This window comes from Phocoena phocoena, chromosome 3, assembly GCF_963924675.1.
Source record: "Phocoena phocoena chromosome 3, mPhoPho1.1, whole genome shotgun sequence".
Taxonomy (NCBI): domain Eukaryota; kingdom Metazoa; phylum Chordata; class Mammalia; order Artiodactyla; family Phocoenidae; genus Phocoena; species Phocoena phocoena.
In genome coordinates this window covers 7,835,427-7,862,720 of record NC_089221.1, presented here as the reverse complement: position 1 = coordinate 7,862,720, position 27,294 = coordinate 7,835,427, and the positions used below count along the sequence as shown (strand labels likewise).

At 39.9% G+C, this 27,294-nt stretch overlaps 1 protein-coding gene across 1 annotated transcript in view; it reads left to right on the top strand.

Annotated features, from left to right (window-relative positions):
• Positions 1-27,294, top strand: part of SEMA5A (semaphorin 5A) — a 293,519-nt gene that overhangs the window by 33,081 nt on the left and 233,144 nt on the right. The window contains exon 2 of the mRNA XM_065873940.1: positions 14,243-14,342. Within this exon, the coding sequence (XP_065730012.1) occupies positions 14,243-14,342 (100 nt within the window). The remainder of the gene's footprint in view (positions 1-14,242; positions 14,343-27,294) is intronic.

The window sequence follows — 27,294 nt, the reverse complement described above, 5'->3', positions numbered from 1 at the left end:
TGCCTGGAGTGCATAGCTCTCTGGGGGATGCTGGGTCAGGCAGAAATCCACCTCTGCTGGGAATAAAAACCCATGAATGTCAGCTTTTGTTTCGAATCTAAAACACTTTTTTTTTCAGTCTAACATCTTGAGTGCTTGACTTGGTGCTACTGGTCCCAAAGTAAGCCTGGGAGGGAGATGCATAAGTTTTATGGAACCATAGATAACATCAGCTGATAGGCCATGCTAGGAATTTCAAAAGGCTTATTTATTTTGGGGGGAGGAAGTGGAAATATAGTAATTAGCTGGTGTTTCAAAATGATTCTGTGCAGGGAGCACTCGACTTTTGTCCATGAGGAGAATAATGATTTTCTGTGTGCTTTTTTTTTTTGCTTTAGTTGAAAGATATTAAAGGACAAATGAAACTAATGGAATAAAATATTCTGGAAATGCTATTAATTATGGATGCTAAGTGTGACAGAGCAAATCATGTAGGGTGAATGATTACTCCAGATTTCTCATCCTTAAAGTGGGGCATTTGAGTAGATGTGTCTAGAGGTTCCTTCTTACTTAAAGGTTGTGTATTATTTTTTGTGTCTGTTACTAAAGAATTATACTTACTATGTTTAATTATCTATAGTACATATTTATTGAGCTCTTCTTAGTTTCAGATCTTCTAGGGGAGAGGCTGAAATACATTTTTGTTGCTATAAAAGGGCAGATAGTAAATATCTTAGACCTCGGAAGTCAGACAATCTGTATTCAACTTTGCCAGTGTAGCCCAATTGCAGCCCTAGAATATACGTAAAAGAATGCTCTGTTACATGAAAACTTATTTACAAAACAGGCAATGGGTCCAGGGTGGCCCATGGACCATCATTTACCGGTCCCTGTTCTAGAGCCTAGATATTAACAACTTTACCAAATAGTAAAAATGGCTTTTAAAGATAAATATACAACATTATTTGCATATGAACTTGTTCACATATAAAACAATTAAAAGAATGGTGTAGTTCATAAGTGCCACTGAAACATAATCAACAACCAAGAGGTATTACATTACACAGGTGATGTCTGGTGGACCAGAAGGGATGGAGAATGGCTAGGGAGAGTTATTAAAGGAAGATGCAGGTAGATTCTGGGACTGCACTGGGCCTTGAAATGTTCAGCATTGTATTACTCAATGTTCATTTTCAAATGCATATTCATTTGAGGCCTATTGTAGTACATCCTTAACACAGATATTAATAAACTTGCACCCTACTCTTAAGTGGCTCCCAGCCTGTTATATTTGTTAGAGAGCAGGAAGGAAGGTCGTTCGGAAAAGGTGGAATCGAGTTAGCAAAGTGGGGAAGTGGGAATGAGTTCAGTGAGGAGCTGATCGTGGTGCAACTAGGGGGGGTTTGTTGGGGAAAAACAGAAGAGAAGTGAAGGGCAGGGGGCTTTGAGAGGGGCTGATGGCCAGCAAAGGCAGTTGGCCGTGGCCCATGGAACCTTGCTGGCAGAGGAAGCCAGTGCATGCAGAGTGCAGCCTTGCCACTTGAGATTGGATGGCCTTCCAAAGGCTGTTGGTAGGAGTTCACAGGGACATCATAAACTAAGAATGTGCCTTCAAATGTGTGTGTGAATTGCATGAGAGGACTGGGACACTCATGACTTGGAATCTGACTTTCTTTTATCCAACCCGCCTAAAAGAGCTCTCCAAAGCAGTTGCATTTTGGCTTTCTTTCTTCATTGAATATCAGTGTTAATTATGTTTTTTGTTTGTTTGTTTGTTTTTTGCGGTACGCGGGCCTCTCACTGCCGTGGCCTCTCCCGTTGTGGAGCACAGGCTCCGGACACACAGGCTCAGCGGCCATGGCTCACGGGCCCAGCCGCTCCACAGCACGTGGGATCTTCCCGGACCGGGGCACGAACCCGTGTCCCCTGCATCGGCAGACGGACTCTCAACCACTGCGCCACCAGGGAAGCCCAGTGTTAATTATTGAATAGAACAATGAATACTCTAATGGAGTGTCTGCTCATTTTCGTTAATCTATTGTTATCTTGTTGGTTTCTGTGGAAGAATCCAAGGTAAAAATTCCTAAGCAGAGAATTTCTTGTAGTGGATTGGAAAACAAAAAGAAAACAAAACAAAAAACAGGACAGGGGCTGTAAAATATGTGAAGAAAATCACAGTGAAATGTACTAATAATATGATGAATAACATTTACCTGTTTTCCAGCCACAGATCGATTACAACTCACAAAAAGAATTTGGTGAGCTTGATCCTAGGAAAGAATTGCGCCTTTGGAAAAGCTGTAGACAGACTACCTAAGAGAGTCTTAGCTGTTCAAGGGAACTAGTATCTCTTCTTAGAAAAGCAGGTTACATAATCCTGTGATATAGGGAGAGAGTGATTTCTGTGTATTTCTGACTCACCTAAACCCGCATGTCTGTATTAGAATACCTTCCAGGAATATTTATATGGGTCTTATTATTTTATTTACTGTGATTATCATCACAAAGGGGATAACCTCTGAGTTTGGGGTCCCCCAAACTACTCTCAGTTTCAATGATTTCACTAGAAAGATTCACAGAACTCAGCAAAGTTGTTATACTCATTTTTATGGTTTATTACAAAAAAGGGATACAGATTAAAATTAGCAAAGGTAGAAGGCATGTAGAGCAAAGTCCAGGAGAAAACAGGTGCAATTTTCTATTTGTTCTCTCCCAGTGGAATCATCTGGACAGCACTCAATTCTCTTAGCAAGATGCGTGACAAAATGTATGGGAAAATGTATGGAATATTGCCAACCAGGGAATCTCACTTGAGCTTTTCTGTCCAGGGTTTTTTTTTTTTTTTTTTTGACTCAGTCCGTAGGCATGGAACACCCATGTGGCTGACCTTAGTTATTTAGACTCCTGTCCCTATGGAGGTCATACTGATAACACCATGGTCAAAGGTCTCCACCATTAATCAGGGCTCCCAGGTATACAGAATCACTCTTATCAGGCAGGATATGCCAAGGTCTTAGAGATTATCTCCCAGGAGCTGGTAAAGGATCAGACTTTATTCGGAAAGTGCGGGGTTTGAATGCCCCAGACCTGCTGAGTCAACCCATTTCTGAGCAACCTCTCACTGGATTAATAGATTTCTGACAGAGGGTGTTACTTTTTCAGTTGGTTTTGAATGGTTCTTCATGCCTTTCTAAATTTGGCATGGGTCTTACACCCTGAGTAGGTATTGATAGAATGTGATTTATTAGGTTGACCAAAAAGTTTGTTTGGGTTTTTCCATAACAGCATACAGAAAAACCCGAACAATCTTTTTGACCAACCCCAATACATGAAAGTGAATATAGTTCTAAGAGGAGGCAAAACTGATGTCAGATATGTGACCTCGTCCGCAGGATGTTGTCAAAAGATTTAATAGAGCCATCCTCGTGGTAAAATTGTGAGATGGGTGAAAACCACCCTTTACTGCCCCCAGTGGTGAGGTTGGGAACTGGTATTTCTTGAGACCCTCCCATGCTTTAGGTACTCTTCGGGCTGCTTCCTGGGAATTAATTTATATATTCTTCCCAACACATACTATTGTTCTATTATTCTCCTGTTTTATAGTTTGTTAAAAAAAGAATAAGGCAACTGGTGCTGACAGTTGGTTCTGAGAGGACCCAGAGTTAATTTCCTTTTCAGTAATGGCTGCAACAGAACCATGCCTCTATATTATCAAAGAGGTCCTTTTCCTAATACCTTGGATATGTGCTGTCTAATGGGTAGCCACTAGCCATGTTTGGCTACTGAGCAGTTGAAATGTGCTTAGTTCAAACCGAGATGTGCAGTAGGTAGTGCAAAATACACACTGGCCTTCAGAGACTTAGAACATACACATGCGATGAAAATGTCTCCAAAATTTTTATTTTGATAACATGTTGAAATAATATCGTGGCTATATGGGTTAAATAAACTATTGTTGAAAATCAACATTTTTTCAGTGTCACTACTGGTAAAATTCACATGTGTAGGTAGCAATATATTTTCATTGGACACTGCTGCCTTGGAACATTTATCATCACACTTTCCTTGGTACCAGCAAGCATTTCTCTTCTTTGGCTTAACTCTCTTGTGTATATATCTCACTTTTTAAACTAAATTATAAATGTCTCGCGGGCAGAGGTCTGTCTTACATAACTTTGTATCCTAGCCAGTACCTGCGGTGGGTTCTTCCATGTAGCTGGTACTCAAGAAATATTAGTTGACTACGTAAACTATCTAAGAATATTCTTGGTATATATTGTCTTAATGCTTAACCCTAAAGCTCCTGGAAAAATCTGGGTCTCTTTTGGAAATCATTCTAGTTCTGATGTACAGATAGAATCAGTACTTGTGCAGACACCACCTTGGGACTTTTTCACATTTCTTCAAATGAGAAGACTTCCTGGGACAACCCTAGCTTGTCTCTTGAGTGGTGGAGGCCTCCTTCTTCCCCTGACTCCTGAGGTCTGTGGTGGTAGAGTCTTAGATGAGAACATATGCTGTTTCCACTAGCTAGGAGACAGAGAAGAAACTGAGCCTGAATTGTCAGAAAGAGATGTTAGCTTCAACAAATGATTTATTGTCTTAAAGCCAAAGTCTGGCGATTCCTGAGTATGTGGCAGAACAAAGTCTAAGAATATTTTAAAACCAAATACCCTAAGATTCTAAGAAATTCCTGAAACTGTCTCCTGCAATCCCTGTAGTTACCCAGTGGCAAATGGCTTTACTTGTGCCTCTCAGACTTCTCGTCATGACTGCTTACACACAAGCACATGGCTGACTCTTGGAATAATCAAAGTGCCTGTTGAATAGGAATCACTCATTTTTATACTTTTCATCATATCAACATCATTTGTAATTCTGAAGTTGTAAATCTGAAGGAAATTACTTTTTAATGTCCTCTGGCACAACATTAAGATTTTGCAATTAGATTTTATAGCCTGCAGTCATATGCTTCAGGTCACAAGGCAAAATTAAGACCTTCTGCACCAGGAAAGTTTCCTGTGGGTGACGCAGGGTGCTTATAAGCCAAGCAGAGTTCAGGGCAGGACAGCCCGGGCACCAACTTCACAACCTGGAGGACAAAGCCAGCCACAGGCCAGGAATTTGAGGGTCTCGCCTAGTTTACATATGAATCTGTATAATCTTTTAACTAAAAAAAAAAAAAAAAAAAAAAAAAAAATCTTCCTGGATGGATGGATGAATAGAAATTGCTTCTGTGTGAGCTATCCAGCAGTAAAAATCTGCCACTGATTAACTTGGTTCTTATCCTGCAGTCACCAGCAATAAGGGCTCTAGATGGTTTCATGAAACAGGTTTCCACTATCTTAAAAGTTATAAACAAAGGAGAAGGCAACGCCCCCTACCAGGTGGATTTTGAACCCAGCTCACTAACAACTTCCAGAGGCTTCTCTTTATGCCTTGCCAGGTGTGTCTCTGGTAACCACTGGACAACTCAGAATTTGGGGGGCCAGAGAAGCCTGGTTCTCACCTAACACTTACATTTAGATCCGGAGAATGAACAAGTGTTCCTGATATGGCCAGAAAATCATGCAAACAAATGAAAAGTTGGGGAAACAATGGAAATCACAAATCCTACACTTTATTCAGAAAGGGAGTACATTTCATTTCGTTATGAAATGGTAGTTGATCCCCCTGAAATTTTGTTTCCTAAGATTTTTCTTAAAATACATACCCAGGATAAGTATGAAATGCATTTATTTAGTTCTGTGTTATCCTGCAATTATCTCACTTTGAGAAATGCTATATCCAAAAGTCACACAACAAGTCCTTCTCAGAGTGAAGCATGCCCTCAGCCTGCCCCTGGCCAGCCTCATCTGACAGATAACCCCTGATACAGGCTCTCTGCTTTTGCCCTTCCTAGAATAATATATGCATTCTTTCCTATAATTTAACTGATTTGTGGTTATTATTTAATGTGTATTTATGTTGTGAATACTTATTATACCATGGATTCCAGGCTGTAAAACATAGCCTAATTTGAGACTTGTGGTTTTTAAATTGCGTTTGAGTTAAGAACACCCAAATCAGGAGAACTTCAAGAAAAATGAACTATCATAACTGTTTGGTTTCTTAGAAATCCACCAGGCATGCTGTCCAAGGTAAAGCAGTAAAGTTTAGAAGAACACAATTCCAGAGAACAAATATTTTGTACAACTTGCAGTTTGTGGATTTTTCCTATAGTGAACCTGTGAGAAATGGATTATTATATGTCATTGCAAAGAAACATATGAAGAGACTTGATAAAACACTAGACTCATGGTGAGCAGATATGCAGCTAAAAACAAAAAGGATCTGGCAAAGCACTGTTAGCATTTTAAAATGCTGTGTTTTATGTGTCATGTTTGCAAATAAAAGTGTAAATAAAAGATACTTTATGCTTTTTTGGTAATTGTATTATTTCGCTTTTACTGGTATAAAAATATTTTAATTTATCTAACAGGTTATTATTGAATATATTTAAAAAATTTTTTAACATCTTTATTGGAGTATAATTGCTTTACAATGGTGTGTTAGTTTCTGCTTTACAACAAAATGAATCAGTTATATATATACATATGTTCCCATATCTCCTCCCTCTTGCGTCTCCCTCCCTCCCACCCTCCCTATCCCACCCCTCCAGGTGGTCACAAAGCACCGAGCTGATCTCCCTGTGCTATGCGGCTGCTTCCCACTGGCTATCTACCTCACGTTTGGTAGTGTGTATATGTCCATGCCTCTCTCTTGCTTTGTCACAGCTTACCCTTCCCCCTCCCCATATCCTCAAGTCCATTCTCTAGTAGGTCTGTGTGTCTTTATTCCTGTCTTACCCCTAGGTTCTTCATGACATTTTTTTTTCTTAAATTCCATATATATGTGTTAGCATACGGTATTTGTCTCTCTCTGACTTACTTCACTCTGTATGACAGACTCTAGGTCTATCCAACTCATTACAAATAGCTCAATTTCTTTTCTTTTCATGGCTGAGTAATATTCCATTGTATGTATGTGCCACATCTTCTTTATCCATTCATCCGATGATGGACACTTAGGTTGTTTCCATCTCTGGGCTATTGTAAATAGAGCTGCAATGAATATTTTGGTACATGACTCTTTTTGAATTATGGTTTTCTCAGGGTATATGCCCAGTAGTGGGATTGCTGGGTCCTATGGTAGTTCTATTTGTAGTTCTTTAAGGAACCTCCATACTGTTCTCCGTAGTGGCTGTATCAGTTTACATTCTGACCAACAGTGCAAGAGCGTTCCCTTTTCTCCACACCCTCTCCAGCATTTATTGTTTGTAGATTTTTTGATGATGGCCATTCTGACTGGTGTGAGGTGAGATCCCATTGTAGTTTTGATTTGCATTTGTCTAATGATTAATGATGTTGAGCATTCTTTCATGTGTTTGTTAGCAATCTGTATATCTTCTTTAGAGAAATGTCTATTTAGGTCTTCTGCCCCTTATTGGATTGGGTTGTTTGTTTTTTTTTGATACTGAGCTTCATGAGTTGCTTGTATGTTTTGGAGATTAATCCTTTGTCATTTGCTTCATTTGCAAATATTTTCTCCCATTCTGAGGGTTGTCTTTTGGTCTTGTTTATGGTTTCCTTTGCTGTGCAAAAGCTTTTAAGTTTCATTAGGTGCCACTTGTTTATTTTTGTTTTTAGTTCCATTTCTCTAGGAGGTGGGTAAAAAAGGGTCTTGCTCTGATTTCTGTCATAGTGTGCTGCCTATGTTTTCCTCTAAGAGTTTGGTGGTGTCTGACCTTATATTTAGGTCTTTAATCCATTTTGAGTTTATTTTTGTGTATGGTGTTAGAGAGTGTTCTAGTTTCATTCTTTTATATGTAGCTGTCCAGTTTTCCAGGCACCACTTATTGAAGAGGCTGTCTTTTCTCCACTGTATATTCTTGTCTCCTTTATCAAAGATAAGGTGACCATATGTGCATGGGTTTATCTCTGGGCTTTCTATTGTGTTCCATTGATCTATATTTCTGTTTCTGTGCCAGTACCATACTGTCTTGATTACTGTAGCTTTGTAGTAGAGTCTGAAGTCAGGGAGCCTGATTCCTCCAGCTCCATTCTTTTTTCCCAAGATTGCTTTGGCTGTTCCAGGTCTTTTGTATTTCCATACAAATGGTGAAACTTTTTGTTCCAGTTCTGTGAAAAATGCCATTGGTAGTTTGATAGGGATTGCATTGAATCTGTAGATTGCTTTGGGTAGTATAGTCATGTTCACGATGTTGACTCTTCCAATCCAAGAACAGGGTATATCTCTCCATCTATTTGTATTGTCTTTAATTTCTTTCATCAGTGTCTTATAATTTTCTGCATACAGGTCTTTTGTCTCCTTAGGTAGGTTTATTCCTAGAATTTTATTCTTTTTGTTGCAATGGTAAATGGGAGTGTCTTCTTAATTTCACTTTCAGATTTTTCATCATTAGTGTATAGGAATGCAAGAGATTTCTGTGCATTAATTTTGTATCCTACTACTTTACCAAATTCATTGATTAGCTCTAGTAGTTTTCTGATAGCATCTTTAGGATTCTCTGTGTATAGTATCATGTCATCTGCAAACAGTGACAACTTTACTTCTTCTTTTCCAATTTTTATTCCTTTTATTTCTTTTTCTTCTCTGATTGCTGTGGCTAAAACTTCAAAAACTGTGTTGCATAATAGTGGTGCGAGTGGGCAACTTTGTCTTGTTCCTGATGTTAGTGGAAATGGTTTCAGTTTTTCACCATTGAGGACAATGTTGGCTGTGGGTTTGTCATATATGGCCTTTTTTATGTTGAGGAATGTTCCCTCTATGCCTACTTTCTGGAGGGTTTTATCATAAATGGGTGTTGAATTTTGTCGAAAGCTTTCTCTGCATCTATTGAGATGATCATATGGTTTTTCTCCTTCAATTTGTTAATATGTGTATGACGTTGATTGATTTGTGTATATTGAAGGATCCTTGCATTCTGGGGATAAACCGCCCTTGATCATAGTGTATGATCCTTTTAATGTGCTGTTGGATTCTGTTTGCTAGTATTCTGTTGAGGATTTTTGCATCTATGTTCGTCAATGATATTGGCCTGTAGTTTTCTTTCTTTGTGACATCTTTGTCTGGTTTTGGTATCAGAGTGACGGTGGTCTCTTAGAATGGGTTTGGGAATGAGTTCCTCCCTCTGCTATATTTTGAAAGCGTTTGAGAAAGATAGGTGTTACCTCTTCTCTAAATGTTTGCTGGAATTCTCCTGTGAAGCCATCTGGTCCTGGGCTTTTGTTTGTTGGAAGATTTTTAATCACAGCTTAAATTTCAGTGCCTGTGACTGGTCTCTTCATATTTTCTATTTCTTCCTGCTTCAGTCTTGGAAGGTTGTGCATTTCTAAGAAAGTGTCTATTTCTTCCAGGTTGCCCATTTTATTGGCATATAGTTGCTTGTAGTAATCTCTCATGATCCTTTGTATTTCTGCAGTGTCAGTTGTTACTTCTCCTTTTTCATTTCTAATTCTATTGATTTGAGTCTTCTCCCTTTTTTCCTTGATAAGTCTGGCTAATGGTTGATCAATTTTGTTTATCTTCTCAAAGAACCAGCTTTTAGTTTTATTGATCTTTGCTATTGTTTCCTTCATTTCTTTTTCATTTCTTTCTGATCTGATTTTTATGATTTCTTTCCTTCTGTTAGCATTGGGTTTTTTTTATTCTTCTTTCTCTAATTGCTTTAGGTGTAAGGTTAAGTTGTTTATTTGAGATGTTTCTTGTTGCTTAAGGTAGGATTTTATTGCTATAAACTTCCCTCTTTGAACTGCTTTCACTGCATTCCATAGGTTTTGGGTCGTTGTGTTTTCATTGTCATTTGTTTCTAGGTATTTTTTGATTTCCTCTTTGATTTCTTCAGTGATCTCTTGGTTATTAAGTAGTGTGTTGTTTAGCCTCCATGTGTTTGTATTTCTTACAGATTTTTTCCTGTAATTGATATCTTGTCTCATAGCGTTGTGGTCAGAAATGATACTTGATACGATTTCAATTTTCTTAAATTTACCAAGGCTTGATTTGTGACCCAAGATATGATCTATCCTGGAGAATGTTCTGTGAGCACTTGAGAAGAATGTGTATTCTGTTGTTTCTGGATGGAATGTCCTATAAATATCAATTAAGTCCATGTTGTTTAATGTATCGTTTAAAGGTTGTGTTTCCTTATTTATTTTCACTTTGGATTATCTGTCCATTGGTGAAAGTGCAGTGTTAAAGTCCCCTACTATGATTGTGTTGCTGTCAATTTCCCCTTTTATGGCTGTTAGTATTTGCCTTATGTATTGAGGTGTTCCTATGTTGGGTGCATAAATATTTACAATTGTTATATCTTCTTCTTGGATAGATCCTTGATCATTATGTAGTGTCCTTCTTTGTCTCTTGTAATAGTCTTTGTTTTAAAGTCTCTTTTGTCTGATAGGAGAATTCCTACTCCAGCTTTCTCTTGATTTCCATTTGCATGGAATATCGTTTTCCATCCCCTCACTTTCAGTCTGTATGTGTCCCTAGGTCTGAAGTGGGTCTCTGGTATATATATATATACCCAGCATATATATGGGTATTGTTTTTTTATCCACTCATCCAGTCTATGTCTTTTGGTTGGAGCATTTAATCCATTTACATTTAAGGTAATTATCAATATGTATGTTCCTATTACCATTTTCTTAATTGTTTTGGGTTTATTATTGTAGGTCTTTTACTTCTCTTGTGTTTCCTACCTAGAGAAGTTACTTTACCATTTGTTGTAAAGCTGGTTTGATGGTGCTGAATTCTCTTAGCTTCTGCTTGTTTGTAAAGCTTTTAATTTTTCTGTCAAATCTGAATGAGATCCTTGCTGGGTAGAGTAATCTTGGTTGTAGGTTTTTCTCCTTCATCATTTTAACTATGTCCTGCCACTCACTTCTGGCTTGCACAGTTTCTGCTGAAAGATCAGCTGTTAACCTTATGGGGATTCCTTTATGTGTTATTTGTTGTTTTTCCCTGGCTGCTTTTAATATTTGTTCTTTGTATTTAATTTTTGATAGTTTGATTAATATGTGTCTTGGTGTGTTTCCCCTTGGATTTATCCTGTATGGGATTCTCTGTGCTTCCTGGACTTGATCAACTATTTCCTTTCCCATATTAGGGGAGTTTTCAACTGTAATCTCTTCAAATATTTTCTTAGTCCCTTTCTTTTTCTCTTCTTCTGGGACCCCTATAATTCGAATGTTGGTGTGTTTAATGTTTTGCAGAGGTCTCTGAGACTGTCCTCAATTCTTTTCATTCTTTTTTCTTTATTCCGCTCTGCAGTAGTTATTTCCACTCTTTTATCTTCCAGGTCACTTATCCGTTCTTCTGCCTCAGTTTTTCTGCTATTGATCCCTTCTAGAGAATTTTTAATTTCATATATTGTGTAGTTCATCACTGTTTGTTTGCTCTTTAATTCTTCTAGTCCTTGTTAAACTTTTCTTGTATTTTCTCCATTTTATTTCCAAGATTTTGGATCATCTTTACTATCATTATTCTGAATTCTTTTTCAGTTAGACTGCCTATTTCCTCTTCACTTGTTAGGTCTGGTGGGTTTTTACCTTGCTCCTTCATCTGCTGTGTGTTTCTCTGTCTTCTCATTTTGCTTATCTTACTGTATTTGGTGTCTCCTTTTCTCAGGCTGCAGCTTTGTAGTTCCTGTTGTTTTTAGCTTGTGTCTCCAGTGGCTAAGGTTTGTTCAGGTAGTTGTGTAAGCTTCCTGATATAGGGGACTAGTGCCTGTGTTCTGGTGGTTGAGGCTGGATCTTGTCTTTCTGGTGGGCAGGTCCACGTCTGGTGGTGTGTTTCGGGGTGTCTGTGGCCTTATTATGATTTTAGGCAGCCGCTCTCTAATGGGTGGGGTTGTGTTCCTGTCTTGCTAGTTGTTTGGCATAGGGCATCCAGCACTGTAGCTTGCTGGTTGTTGAGTGGAGCTGGGTCTTGGTGTTGAGATGGAGATCTCTGGGAGATTTTCTCCTTTTGATATTACATGGATCCGGGAGGTCTCTTGTGGACCAGCGTACTGAACTTGGCTCTCCCACCTCAGAGGCACAGCTCTGACACCTGGCTGGGCCACCAAGAGCCTGTCCTCCACAGAGGTCAGAATAAAAGGGAGAAAAAAAATAAAGAAGAAGATAAAATAAAATAAAGTAAAGTTATTAAAATTAGAAAAAAAATTATTAAGAAAAAAAATTTTTTTAATTCATTAAAAAAAAAACAGACAGACAGAACCCTAGCTTATTCTTACTTTTTCATTCCACACATTTAGTATTGCCTATACATTCAAGCTGCTGTACCTTGAGCTGCAGGCACTGCAGTGAGCAATGCAAACATAAGAGCCTTAGTGTTCTTGCCCAAGAGCAGAGAAACGGATCTGGGGCCCCGTAGGAGTGAATGTGTGCAATACCAGTTACAGCCACAGGGGGCACCATGTCTTCCACATGGCACTCTTGCTTCCTCAGGACACATCTGTTCTGTGAATCTCTGGTCAGATCTCTCTTTTCCTGGTCCCTAAGCCCCTCAGTCATCTCTCCTTTCTGTGTATGAATACTTCCTGTAACCCTGTAAATACCTGTAAAGATCTTGTATCTATAGATACTGTGTTTAAAGAAGATATTTGTGCTCCTTCCCTAACTGAATTAAAAACTCCTGGAACAGATCATTTATTAACATCTTTTTATGGCTCCAGGACCTTGTACTTATTTTGCAATAACTAAGGATTTTTTTAAAAAATTGACTTGCCTATAAAAGGAAGAATTTTATATAAAATACTAAAAACAGTCAAGATAACATGAAAATATCAAAAACCAAATACAGATCTCTATATAACTCAATACTGGTTTCCTTTAAGCAGAATAGAACTTTCAGTTCACGTCCGTTTTTTCCCCCAATAACTGATAGTAGAGAAAAGCCATATTTGTTACACAAAGCTATTGCTTGGAAATAATCTACCTCATTTACATCAACAAAGGCCTTTCTACAAGACATGTGTTAAGACATGGGCATATTTCCATATTAGATCTTTTTTTAACATCTGGTTTTGTGGAAGAGATTATTTCTGTGCTACACACTTTTTCCGTAAACCAGTAACTGTCGATTTGCCAGTTGTCATGCGCCTGTTTATTCAGTGTGACATCGCTCAAAATATTAAACTCAAGGAAAAAGACAATCAGGGGCTTCCCTGGTGGCGCAGTGGTTGAGAGTCCGCCTGCCGATGCAGGGGACACGGGTTCGTGCCCTGGTCCAGGAAGATCCCACATGCCGCGGAGCAACTAAGCCCGTGAGCCATGGCCGCTGAGCCTGCGTGTCCGGAGCCTGTGCTCCGCAACGGGAGAGGCCACAGCAGTGAGAGGCCCGCGTACCGCAAAAAAAAAAAAAAAGAAAAGAAAAAAAGACAATCAGATCACATGGTTAGTTGTCAAGGATAATAATAAGGTTCAGGTTCAGCACAACTGGCAGACAACTCACTGAAGATTTTTTCTGTGTCAGAAATGAGCTAATGAAAGTTGCAAAAATGGCCAATAAGGCTGAGTTCTATCCCTCTTCAAATACTCTCATGTTGTAATAATTGGACTCTAGGCTGGAGGTCATTTAATAGGAGTTAACAGTGCTTGTAAAAAACCTGTCTCTAAAGAGTGGCTATTTTCTGATTTCCCTTAAAAAATGCAAATGAGGCCTAGAATTGACTGTGAATTTCTCATCTAGAAAGGACTGAGAGTGTTTAACTAGTCTAATCTCGGGGCCCAAATAGAAATCTAAAGGACAGGGAAATGGAATGTCCACTTTGAAAGAAGGCAGATGGTGCTTCTGTGGCTTTTGTGATTTTCCCACATCTTTGGCTCCTTCCCATCAAGCTGCACAGGAAATGATCTTGTTTGCATTCAATATTCCTCTAATGAATCGTGTGAGTGCTGTGTTATTTTCTGCCCAGTCCAGAGGCAAAAGGAAAATGCACATCTGGCTTGTAAATCACAACCAAGCATTGATGCTTTGCTTCCTTTTTATTGGGTGACTGCCCTCTATGTTTTACACATTCTCAGTGTGGATTATGTGACACCCTGACAGAAACCTCCAGTGGCCCCTAAATGATCACCTGGGGGGCCCTTCAAATCCTCTGAAATGTAACGTTTGCTACCTGATGTGCATTGTCTGTGGTCCCCGGAGGGGGGAAGAAAATTCATTTTTATCTTTTTATTTATTTATTTTTCCTCTTTAGAAATTGGTCCCTGGTTGCAGGAGTTCAGAGCGAAGAATGCTGTGGATTTCTCGCAGTTAACATTTGACCCAGGACAGAAAGAACTTCTTGTAGGAGCAAGGTGAGAGAGCTTACATTTTGCCTCCGCAGATATTTTCGGACTTCATTTGACATCTCTGCAGTTACACAAGCTTCTCTGCCGTAGTTGACGAGTGCTAAGTAATATTTGATCTAAGAATGAAATTCCGTACGAGTGTGCTACAACTGCTGCTGTGAGGACTGCAGTAAGATGACTGCTGCTCTTCATAGCAGGAGTTTATTGGGTGTTTCCCAAGTGCCAGGAGCAGTTCTAACATGAATTCATTTATTTTTTCCACCTGTGAAACCTGAGAGGTAGGTATTGTCACCATCCCTATTTTAGAGATGAGGAAATTGAGACAGAAGGTGGATAAATGTTACCCCAGGGACACATTTATTATGTTTAATCAAAGATGGACCCAGGTTTCAGTCAAAGTTTGACTCCAAAAACCATGTTCTTATTTGCCAGTATACTCTTCATCGTAATTCTAGACATCAGGAGACCTTGATACCCATTCCAACACGCATCACTACCTTTCTTTCATTATGATATTTACCAGTCAATTGAGAATTCAAGGGAGTTGCTATTATTTATTTCTCTTAAGGAGCACGTGCTCCTGTCTCCAGGTCAGTGCCTGACCTTCCAGTTTGAAGGTGAGGCCACTGGAACCCAATCAGAACAGATCTTGTGTTGCATCCCTCGTATTTACCATGACTTCCTTAGAAAACATGTGTAATCCCTGCCTTCCAATCACCTATCCTGCCAGTGTGTTTTGAGGATGATGTTTAAAAAATATTTTATGTTCATCTCTTAGGAAAAATGACGTAATAACCCAAAGAGATGATTTGTAGATTTTGGACTCTTCTGGCCTTCAAGGAAAGCACTTTAGGCAGAGGAGTGCACGTTATCTGTTTCGGCCAAATGTGCTAGATTATGAAACATACTTTTCATAGCAAGAGAGGTTGTGCAATTTCTACGTGAGTGAAGCTAAATCTGGCTTAAGCTCTGGACAAATACTGAACAGTTTCTAGAATCACTGCCTTTGCTCTCAGATCTTAAGAAGACCTTGTTCATCCACCCAACACTTGAAGACTCAAGACATACGGTCATAACTTAAATGAACAGACAGAAGTCGGTTTAGTTCCTGGCACTTAACATGTCACTTGTATCTCTTTTAGTGTTTATTGATTGGACAGTGGGTATGGATTGGATGGGCTTACTTGGTACTCTTATACTTACTTCAGCTCATTGGGACTAGCTGGGGGATTTCTAATGCTGACTTCCATCAAATTCCATCACTGGGAGCCTGGGCCACGCACTGCAGGGCTTTTTTTTTTTTTTTTTGCTCTACGTAGGCCTCTCACTGCCGTGGCCTCTCCCGTTGCGGAGCACAGGCTCCGGACACGCAGGCTCAGCGGCCATGGCTCACGGGCCCAGCAGCTCCACGGCATGTGGGATCTTCCCGGACCGGAACATGAACCCGTGTCCCCTGCATCGGCAGGCGGACTCTCAACAACTGCGCCACCAGGGAAGCCCTGCAGGGCTTTTTAACTGGTCTCCTGGCCTCCAGATTTTCTCCTCCTTCTGCATACCATGGCCAAAGTCATCTTTTAAAAATACAACCCTCAGTAGCTCCTACCGGAGCTCTTATGACTTGTATGCCTTCCCTTATGTTATAGAAATACTATTTTCTCCAGGGATCATCTGGTTTAATTTGGATTTATTAGGCTCTTTTGGTGTGGCCCATCAGACCCTCTGGCTCATCGTCCTACATCCTATAGAGACACACTTTTCATTCTCACATAGTCCAGGCACGAGGAATTATTTATGTTGCCCACAACTATAGAATGTTCTCCTTCTTGCCTCTGGGATTTGGTAATCTCTTTTGCTTTCCTAGAATATTAGCTAACCACCCACCCACATCTCAAGTTATCCACTGGGTGAACTCATACTCATTGTAAAGATCTGGCTCAAGGGTCCTCCTTTGGGACTGAGCTGCTATGTTCCCTGCTCTGTACGGTTCTGTTGGCACACCTGCCATCTCTCTTCATTACTGCACTTATTGCGTTATTTCTGTTCACGTTTCACTCTCCCCTTTCCCATTCTCAGATAGTGACGTACCAGATGGTAGAGGATGTGGCTGTCTTTTCTTGTTTTCTCTAACATGTAGCATACTTTCTCCTCCGGGCAGAAGCTCAAAGATATCTGTTGATTCACCATATTTATTTCCAGGATTTGATTTCTATGTGTGACCCTCTGAATTTGGTAGGACACTTAGGGAAAGGGGGGCTGGAGTCGTAGCAGATTTATTCCAGATGCCTACAGTTGGGCAAGACACAGGGAGCAGCAGTCTCTAAACCCCAAAGCTAATCCTTAGCTTTGGACTCTCACCCTTAGCCAAGGGGAAGGGCCCCCTGCTGGGGTAGCAGGTGCAACTATGACCTCAACTGGTGTAGCTGGGTCCTGCATGTCTCATTCAACTCTAAAGAGTTTTGGAAACAGTTTTCCTGTGAGCTTGACTCAAAAGACACTCCATTGCTTCCGGAGGTCCTTGGCACTACACAAACAGGGCAGCGTCACACATATGCCTACACTCTGCTGGTGGTAGGCTTTTGGTCAGTGACACAGATTCTCCTAATGGGGATGTGAGAAGCCACTGAGAAAATGAAGATTTGGAAGAGACATCACCGTAGTTCTGTCCTGACTGCAGACAGCACCTGAGAACTGTCCCCAGGGGACACCTATTCCTGAGAGTCTCCAGCCCAGTATCCCCAGAGGGCTCCATTCTATTATTCCTTGAGGCCTCCATCCCAGCCTCCCTGGAGGTCTCCATCCCAGTGTCCCCGGAAGTCTCTATCCCAGTGTCCCCGGAAGTCTCTATCCCAGCATTCCTGGAAGTCTCCATCCCAGAGTTTCTTAAGGTCTCCATCCATCTCATTTCACCACAGTCCCAGACCAGCCATGGGAGGGATTGGCCTACCCACTGAGTCAACCTAGCTTGCACTATGGCATAGTGACCAGGAGCAATACAGGATCACCAGACTTAGCACATAAAAGTTCAGGATGTGCAGTTAAACTTGAATTTCAGAGAAGCAACCCTAGGAGCATGGGCTGTATTTCTATTCTAGAACAGGACGTGGTACATTGTGGATACTCAGTAACAAAACGAAAGAAAGGGGTAGATGGACTTGCTTAACTGCATGACCTTGAGCCCATTTCGGAGTCTAATTTTCTTATCTTTAAAGTTGATATAATTATTGCTACCCCTTTCAGCTGTTGTGAGGCTTAAGTGAAATAATCCGGGAAGAGAGACTGTCACAATGACAGGCATCCCGTAAGCATGGCGTGGTGGGGCAGCTGTGTGGGTATCTGTGGGTTTCTGCATGCGTGTGCATATGCATTTCGGGCAGATACCACTGAGTGCGGAGAATCGCAATTTTACATAAGATAGTTGCTGGGATTAGGCTCAGGAGGTTTGAGAGGGAGTGTGAGCCAGTTATACAACTTTAAAAATAACCCAGCACTCAGATTCCTGTTTAGGAGGGCTTGACCTAGCAAAACAAGTTTAGATAGCAGGTGTATATTGCAGAAATCCGTAATGGTTTAAATATATGAGCAGTGGAAAAATACAGTGATAGCATTTTTGTTTTTTCATAGTTAGCACTAGGCCTTGTAAAGCCATTTATTGGATGGTTTCACTTTATACCAGAGATACTTTATGTTCCTGGAATTGAAATCAGTTAAAAATTCTTTGCAAAAAGAAGTTCTCCCGCTGCAAAACAAAGACAAAACAAAAACAAACAAAACCAACCCAAAAAGCCACTTCTCTTTAGGTGATTTGTGGTTATGTAGTACCCGAAGGTAGTTGCATGTGAATTCATACAATTTCTGGAAGGATCCTTAAATTTACCATTTCCAAGGTGCACATAATCTTTCATATTATTTTAAAAGCATTGATATTCATATTCTGTTTTACCCATGCCTCTTTAAAAACTAATAATGTGTGTATTTTCAGTGATGAGACTCAGGCACTTTCATTTTAGAGAATGTAGAAAATACTGTAAAGCATAAAGAAAAAACACAATTTCAGAAATAATCACAGTTAACCTTTTCAGTAATATCCCCGCAGTATTTGATTTGTTTGTTTAAACTACTGGAATAATAGTTCATAGATGATTTGTATACTTCTTTGTTAAAAGAACCCACTAAAAAAAGTTTCTACTTTATATATACATGAAAATTCCAAATGAAAGACTACGTTGACATTTAGAGGTTTGTGTATAATTATAAAAGTAATGATAGTAGTAATAGTTCACAAAGTTGATAAAAGTTTCACTTTCGTGGTGTCTAGGACTGTAACAGCAGATCTGAGAGAGAGTGATGACATTTTATTCTCCAAATGAGTCTGTCTTTAGTGTCTTGGGTTCAGTGTATGCATGACAAGTGATTCTGTGCCAAATTCAAATGTTATTCCAAATGGCAACTAACTTGATCCATACACAAAGCAGTGTTTGACAATAATCAGGGCATTTACAAATTAGCCATATTTTTGTAGTGTAAAGCTATACAATAGTAATGAAAAAAAGAGCTTCTCATCAAAGAGAAAGTGAGTTTCTTCCAGCTTTTCTGTTTGTTTCTTGGCCTTTCTTCATTTTCTTCCTGTAAGTTGACTTTTTGTTATCTTACTCTTGTCTAACAAGCCTCAGTGTAATAGAAACATATCATTGAAGGGTGTAGTCTTGCAACCTGTGATATTTTAGGAAGGACACTCACCTCTGAGCTCTCATGCAAGTGCCTGTGAGTCCGGGAGGCTCACCCATCTGCCGATGATTAAGGTGGTGGGATTGAAGCTCATAGACCCAACACTGAGTCAGGTGAAAATCATAACTGATGGCAAATAGAAGATTTATGTATGTCTTGGGAAATTTTTAATTTCAACTCTACTAAAATGGGAACATTATGAAGATATCAATTGAAAGGGTAGCAGGGATGCTGATACCCGTGTGAGTACCAGCCGAGAGCCGTGTGTGTGCCTTGTACGGAACTCTTTGACTTGCCATCGCAGTCAATAGACTATTTCCGTATATTGAAAGATATTTCTGTACACGTATCTGTGTGACAAATAGCACGGATTTCTAATCAGCATGTTTATTACTAAAAATAAAAAACTAGGGCTTCCCTGGTGGCGCAGTGGTTGAGAATCCGCCTGCCGATGCAGGGGACACGGGTTCGTACCCCGGTCTGGGAAGATCCCACATGCCACGGAGCGGCTGGGCCCGTGAGCCATGGCCGCTGAGCCTGTGCGTCTGGATCCTGTGCTCTGCAATGGGAGAGGCCACAACAGTGAGCGGCCCGCGTACGGCAAAATAAATAAATAAATAAATAAATAAATAACTAAACCCCAAGTGCTTTCAAGACAAATCTTGGTCTTTCCTATAGTCACAGCAAATTGGTCTTGACAAATTTTAGTGTATTACTTTAAACGATTGTTTTGCCCATGGTTTGAATCTTCAGAAATAAAGATAAAAAGGAAAGATTAACTTGCTTTTTATTATGCTGGGACTGAATTTGCTTTAAGTATTCCAAGCGTAAGTTCTCATAAGATCACATTAAATGAGTGAGCAGAGGCTTCTATGTAATCAGTGTAAATTGCTCCTTTCACAATGATTTTGCCATTGATTCTAAACAAGTGGAGCTAAATTTTAGAGTCACATAAGTGTCACCTTTGAAAACTGACCAATAGAATTCTCTCTTTTTCTGGTGGTTATAATTACTGTTTTTCTTTTAAAGTTTTACCTTGGCATTAATCTGTTGGAAGCAGTCTATAATTCAAAGAAAAACTGGAGATTTTTACGAGATCAGCAATTCTGCTTCCAGTAGCCACAGCTTCTTTCCGCTTTCCAAAGGACACATTTTAGTCAAGTTTATACAATTAAAGGGAACTCTCGCTAAGTGGAGTGAAATCAGCAATTAGGAGTGAATCCAAAAAGCAGTAAACCCCCATCATGCAAAGAAATCCGAGGTAATGATGATGTTGACATTGTATTTACATTAAATACGACTTAGGAAAACAACTGGTGATGAAAGGAAGGATGGAGCTGTTATTTCTGCTTTTCATTCTTAGCCCAGCCCAAAAAGATTTTTTTTTCGACTGTACTTTAAGATTTAAATATTTCCTTCTCCCTGTTGGCTCTTGATTCATAGGTGTGTTTTGCTCTTAAGATTCTCTTTGCTTATCTTCCTCCGTCTCCCTCTTCTCCCCTGTTGGCCAACAGGCCTGTTTGATTAATTAACCTAATTTGTGTTAAAAAAGAGAATCCATTCTTTGTCTACCTGCTTTGGTACCTTTCTGCCCAGAATTTACCAACAGCAGTGTACCTAAGTATCACCCGGGACATTCATTCAGAATGCAGCTTCCTCTGCCCCTCCTTCCAGCTCTGCGGATCCAGGGGGCTGGAAGGTGGTCCCAGAGTGTGAGCTTTTAACAAACAGGTGGTCTGCAGACACTCCTGTGGGAAAGACGCCCAACCATTGTCCTCCTTTCGCTGTTATTAAAAACGAAATAGTCTCTGCGTTTTCTCCTCTGCTGGAGGTGGGGAGAAGATAGACCTAGCAGAATAGTGACTTATTAGGTTATAAATATACATACAGTCTTCCCTTCTCCCATATTCCCTGAATGAGTCAACAAAGGAGTGTGATAAAAATTAACCAACCTCTTTGAGTGCATGTGTGTGCTACAAGTTTTGAGTGTTGAGAGCTTGTTTCCTAGCCAGTTCCACATGGGGTCCATCAGAATTTATTAGTTCACATAGTTACTCTTCATTCATCAGATATTTATTGAACCTACTGTGTGCCAGGGAGTATCCTAGACATTGGTGAAACGAAGATGCAGCAGTCTCTACCTGATAAAGACGTTAGAGCCTAGTGCAAGGGTTGGCAGGCTAAGGCCCCTAGGTTGGCCTCCTGATTTTGTAAATAAAGTTTTATTGGCACACAGCCACATCTGTTCATTTGCATATTGCCTGTGGCTGCCTTCCTGCTTTCACTGCGGAGATGAGTCATTCCAACAGGACCACAGAGGTGCAGTATTTGCTACTTAGCCCATGAAAAGGTTTCCTCACTCCTGGCCTGGTGGATATGAGGAATACAAGCAATTAAGTTCTCCAGGGAGGCCTGAATAAAGGGCCTTGGAAACACCAAGAGGAAAGAAAGGTGATGGTCCTTGGGGGTGAAAAGGGTTCACTGAGAAGGTGCTTTTTCAGTTGGGACTCGGAGAGGAATTAGGGGTCTGGCAGGTGAGAGAGAGTCTTCCTGCCAGAAGGACCATAGAATGGGGAAGTCAGAGATCCTGATGACACTGAAAAGAATACACCTTGACTGGACCTGTTAATGACGGAGAGGAGGAGTAATTGTAGATGAGGCTGGAGAATTATATTATGGAGCAGCTGGAATTTCATCCTCTAGCCCAGTGGTTCCAATTCCGGCAGTCAGGAGAGTTGTCTGAGAAATCTTTCAAGAATGCTGATGGTCATGCCTCTCCTCGGAACATTTGAATTAGACTTTCTAGAAGTAATGTTGCAATGTTTGGTTTAATCAAACCTCTGGTAATCTCCTGGCCTGGAAAATTTGAGAACCTCTGCTAAAGACAGTAGGAACTCAGGAGATTTCTAAGGCCATACATTGACATGCTCAGATTTGCATTAGGGAGGTGCTTCCACCATACTGCGTGCAGAGTGCACTAGAGTTTGGAGGTATGGATAGCAATGGGGGGCTATGGATCAGGAGACAGTAGTGAGAACTTAAACTTAGGCAGTGAAAGTGCAAATGGAGATAAGTCAGATTTGAGAAGTATTTCAGAGCTGAGTTTGACAGTGGTTGATGGCCAATCACGATTGGTGGCTGAGGGCAAGGGTCAAAGATAAGATTTGGGAGTGAGATTTGAAAGTGTGGCTTGTTGTAATGACATCAGCTGGGACTGAGCATTTGAGAAATGAGCTTTAATTCTTCGATTATTTGAAGATACATGAGAAAAAAATCTCAGATTTTACTAACTCTGAAGATAACCCAGAAAAATAGTGTATATGGAGATAATTTGAAGAGTGAATATTCCTAGGAAAGCATAGGTGAAAGGAATCATAGAATAACACAGTTGGTATTTTTTCAAATGAAAAATGATCTCTATTAACTGAAAAATGAAAGGAACAAATCAAATACCCAATGGACCAGCAAAAGCAGAAGTCGTGAGTTAAATTTAGAGCAGTTAAGTCACCATCTGTAATCCTCAAAGCACTCAGAGATTTGCACACAATATTTAGAACATAATAAAATTTAAATTATCAGTGTGATTACTGACAGTATTGATTAATAACTTTGTCCCTAAATATGCTTATGGGAAAAGGTTTTTCCAGTTTCCTATCTCTGAAATTTGCTAACAACACTGGTCTTAATTGTTGCATGCCACCAAAAATCCCCCTTTGTTATTTGATTCTACTTGCAAAATAGTAAGAGGTTATCAATCTACTTCTGTGCCTTTTAATCTTGGTATTTAAACATATAAGAGCACTATTAAAATGGTTTGATTTTGGTTTTGATGTATTCTTTGAAACCTATGTATAGTAACCAAGACTTTTCAGGGGTTTGAAATGGACTTTTTGGACTAGGTAATGAGATAAGCCAATACAATTTTGGGAGAGTGAGTACTAGACAACAATAATAAAATCAGAATTATTTAAAATGTTTTACAGCCTAAAGTACATATATTTATTTTTTTTTGAAGAGGGTTGAAAAAATTCTGACTGAGGAGGTAGCTCATAATATGACATTATAATATTATACATTTGTCACCATATTTCAAAATACATTAGCAAAGTAAAAAAAATCAGCATTCAAAAACTGTGATCTGAATGTGATCCCACTATTTAAATATAGTGCTATATCTTTAAAATAACTTGGTAATATTAAAACTGAATTAAGCTCCCAGAAACTTATGGGAAAAGAACATTAAAGAGATATTTTCAGAATGGTTATAATAACAGAAAAAAATAAAGGCTCCTAGAATTTGTTTAGAATCGATCAGCATAGTGAAAGTCTTAGAAATAGCAAATATAGATAGGTTTGTGAAGTACATGACAAGGTTACATGCTGAAATTAAATCTACATATTCTTAAAATTTTGATGTGATTGAGATATTAAATATTTACATGTAGATAATTAAAATAATTTTTATGAAAACATTTTGTGCTATAAAGGATGTAGTTACCACTTTAGCTTCAAAGTCACACATTAATATTTTAATCTTTAGGTCTATCAATGCAACTGAAGATTCAGGTGTCATGTAGGAAGTCACAGTGTCAGGCTCTGTGCCAGTGGGTTATTGACAAAGTTAGGATAGAATCGTGCAGTGAACGGAAATCACAGAGCGGATGAAGCTGGCACAGGTACAGGTGAGACTAGTTTCACTATCAGATTTACCCAAGTGGTCACAGTTTACGTGCAGTGGGTATTCTATCCTCGGGTTGTTTCATCATCAACAATGGTCTAAACTTTTATTAGACAACAAACGTAAGTTTCTATCACTGTTGTTTAAAACATTTTTTATAGGTTGACTGTCTCTTTTCAATTTACTTGATTTTCTTAGCGCCAAGTGCAAGTCTGTCTTTCTTAATTATTCCATCTTCTGCTCCTCAGTTATAAGCAAGCCTCTGACCTACATGTTCAATAAGAACGTGGAATTTTTTCCTTTGACTTTATAGCTATATTCATTAGAGACCAACTGAGTTATTCTAAGAGAATGTCATTTTAAAACACCTGTGTCTTTCATAATTAATGGAGGTCAGAGTTGAGCTTCATAGTCTCTCTAGATAAAATGAGTCATTTAGTTAATATGCTCATGACGGCTTAACCTTTTCTTTAATGCTGGCTGAATTTTATTACTTTACATGAAGACACAAATGAACTTTGTCTATTAAGGCCATCACTGCTACCTCAGAGGCTATGTTGTCGTGCTTAGTGATTTGCTGCTAATAGGCCACTGGGGGATGTGATGAGAGGTAGGAATGAGTTATGCAGTCCTATAGTCAAAAAGAAATACACTCTGGTGAAGAGGGAGACCACACACCCAGGTATCTAGTGGGGGAAGGGTGAATGGGCTTCACAACTGTCAGTTTGTATCTGCCAAATTAAATGACTTTGTGATTTGAATTATTCAGTTTATTGGATTTCTGTATTCCTCATATATCTCTCCTAAAAGTAATACGGTTACTACATTTGAATGTGCAATGTCAAATTTTATTCCAAGGCATTTGAAAAAAAGTAAGTTCACACCAAAGAAAGAAGATCCCATACTTTCATTTACTATGGCCATAAAATTGAACCTTTACAGCCTGGTTAAACTCTTGCTTTGTACTTCTATGATGAGAGGGGGGACCTGGCAACAGACACTAGCTCCCCTAAGCTACACAACTAATACGCTCCTAGAATCTAATCTCTTAAACTTCTGCACCACTGCCTTTCTCCCTGAAGAATATGGCTGTATTCCTCATCACTACCTATTTACATCTAGGGGTGTTAGGAAGATTAATGAGGCCACTTAAATATTTTGGGTTGCTCAAAGCATTGCCCTACTAGAGAAACTGACCTTATGTGAAACATTTGGTTAGCATTCCTTTTGGCTGGGAGCCAGAAGCATTACTCCTTCTTGTTGGAAAGGTTGGTAGCCTTTCTTGTAAACCTCACATATATTGTTTTTCCTCCTCTGTGTGCTTACAATTGTAAGATAAGTGGTTGCCTCTTCTGCAGTGCCCTGGAGAGCAGCCAATTGCAGGGAACCATAGATCTTACTTTAGTGCCCGAGTGACCCAGCATTTGGGAGTATCCATTTTTTATTCCCTTTAGAAGATTTTCTTTCTTCTTGTAACCTTTAACTTCATAGGTCTTTGACCTAAACTGTGATGGATCAAGCTGTCTTGGGAGATTTCTGGTCCCTCATGTTGCTAGCTGAGCTGGATTTTTTCCAAGCAAAAATACTTGGCATTGTATTTGGGACCAAATAGTTTAAGGGCAGGGTTTTGAGAATACTGGAATCCACTCTATGTTTTGTCAGATTCTGAGGTCCAGGGAGGTGATTAGGGAATTCCACAAATTTTTCATGTATGTTTCATCCTTCACAATTTTTAAAAAAATTGTTGAGAAGAGCTTCAAGATGGCGGAAGAGTAAGATACGGAAATCACCTTCCTCACCACAAATACATCAGAAATACATCTACACGTGGAACAACCCCTACAGAACACCTACTGAACGCTGGCAGAAGACCTCAGACCTCCCAAAAGGAAAGAAAGTCCCCAAGTACCTGGGTAGGGCAAAAGAAAAAAGAATAAACAGAGACAAAAGGATAGGGACGGGACTTGGCACCAGTGGGAGGGAGCTGTGAAATAGGAAAAGTTTCCACACACTAGAAGCCCTTTCACTGGCGGAGACCGGGGGTGGGCAGCGGGGGAAGCTTCGGAGCCACGGAAGAGAGCACAGCAACAGGTGTGTAGAGGGCAAAGTGGAGAAATTCCCCCACAGAGGATCGGTGCCGACCGGCACTCACCAGCCCGAGAGGCTTGTCTGCTCACCCGGCGGGGCGGGCGGGGGCTGGGAGCTGAGGCTTGGGCTTTGGTCGGATCCCAGGGAGAGGACTGGGGTTGGCGGCGTAAACACAGCCTGAAGGGGGCTAGTGCGCCACAGCTAGCCGGGAGGGAGTCCGGGAAAAGTCTGGAACTGCCTAAGAGCCAAGAGACCATTTTTTCAGGGTGCGCGAGGAGAGGAGATCCAGAGCGCCGCCTAAAGGAACTCCAGAGATGGGCAGGAGCCGGGGCTATCAGCGGGGACCCCAGAGACAGGCATGAGATGCTAAGGCTGCTGCTGCTGCCGCCGCCAAGCACCCTGTGTGCAAGCACAGGTCACTCTCCACACCTCCCCTCCTGGGAGTTTCCTTAATTTCACTTTCAGACTTTTCATCATTAGTGTATAGGAATGCAAGAGATTTCTGTGCATTAATTTTGTATCCTGCTACTTTACCAAATTCATTGATTAGCTCTAGTAGTTTTCTGGTAGCATCTTTAGGATTTTCTATGTATAGTATCATGTCATCTGCAGATAGTGACAGCTTTACTTCTTCTTTTCCGATTTGTATTCCTTTTATTTCTTTTTCTTCTCTGATTGCTATGGGTAAAACTTCCAAAACTATGTTGAATAATAGTGGTGAGAGTGGGCAACCTTGTCTTGTTCCTGATCTTAGTGGAAATGGTTTCAGTTTTTCACCATTGAGAATGATATTGGCTGTGGGTTTGTCATATATGGCCTTTATTATGTTGAGGAGAGTTCCCTCTATGCCTACTTTCTGGAGGGTTTTTATCATAAATGGGTGTTGAATTTTGTCGAAAGCTTGTTATGAGTAGTGCTAAGACTTGAATTGTCTCAAAATGATTTGTAAATGCACCTGTGAATGAACAATGATGACAAAATAATTGTACTGTAAGAATGATTCCCTTGTGTGTGTGTGTGTGTGTGTTTGTGTGTGTGTGCTTGGTGCCAGTTAAATTAGAAAGGGACATTGGATGACTGACTAGTGATGCCATTTGGCACAATGGGATAAGGGACAGCAAAGTGGGAGGGGGTCTTGTTTCTAATCATAGGACTTTCTCTGAATCCTAATAATCTTGGATAAATCACAGTGCACCTCCTAATTTACAGAAGTTTCTTCATCTAAAAGTTGAGGGGTATATACTTTCTAATGACAACCTAGCTCCAAATTCTTGGGTTCTATGATTTTTTTAGGTCAAAAAAAATTGAGGATGGGTTAAAAAATCACCACCTTACATCTTGTAACCCAGGAAATACCAAAGGAAAATTTCAAATCCTTGGTGCTTCTCTTTATTAGGGTCTTGGGCATGGTGATGGTGGTGGTGGTGATGGTATCTCATAATTACTGTGTTGTTTTTCCTAGTAAGC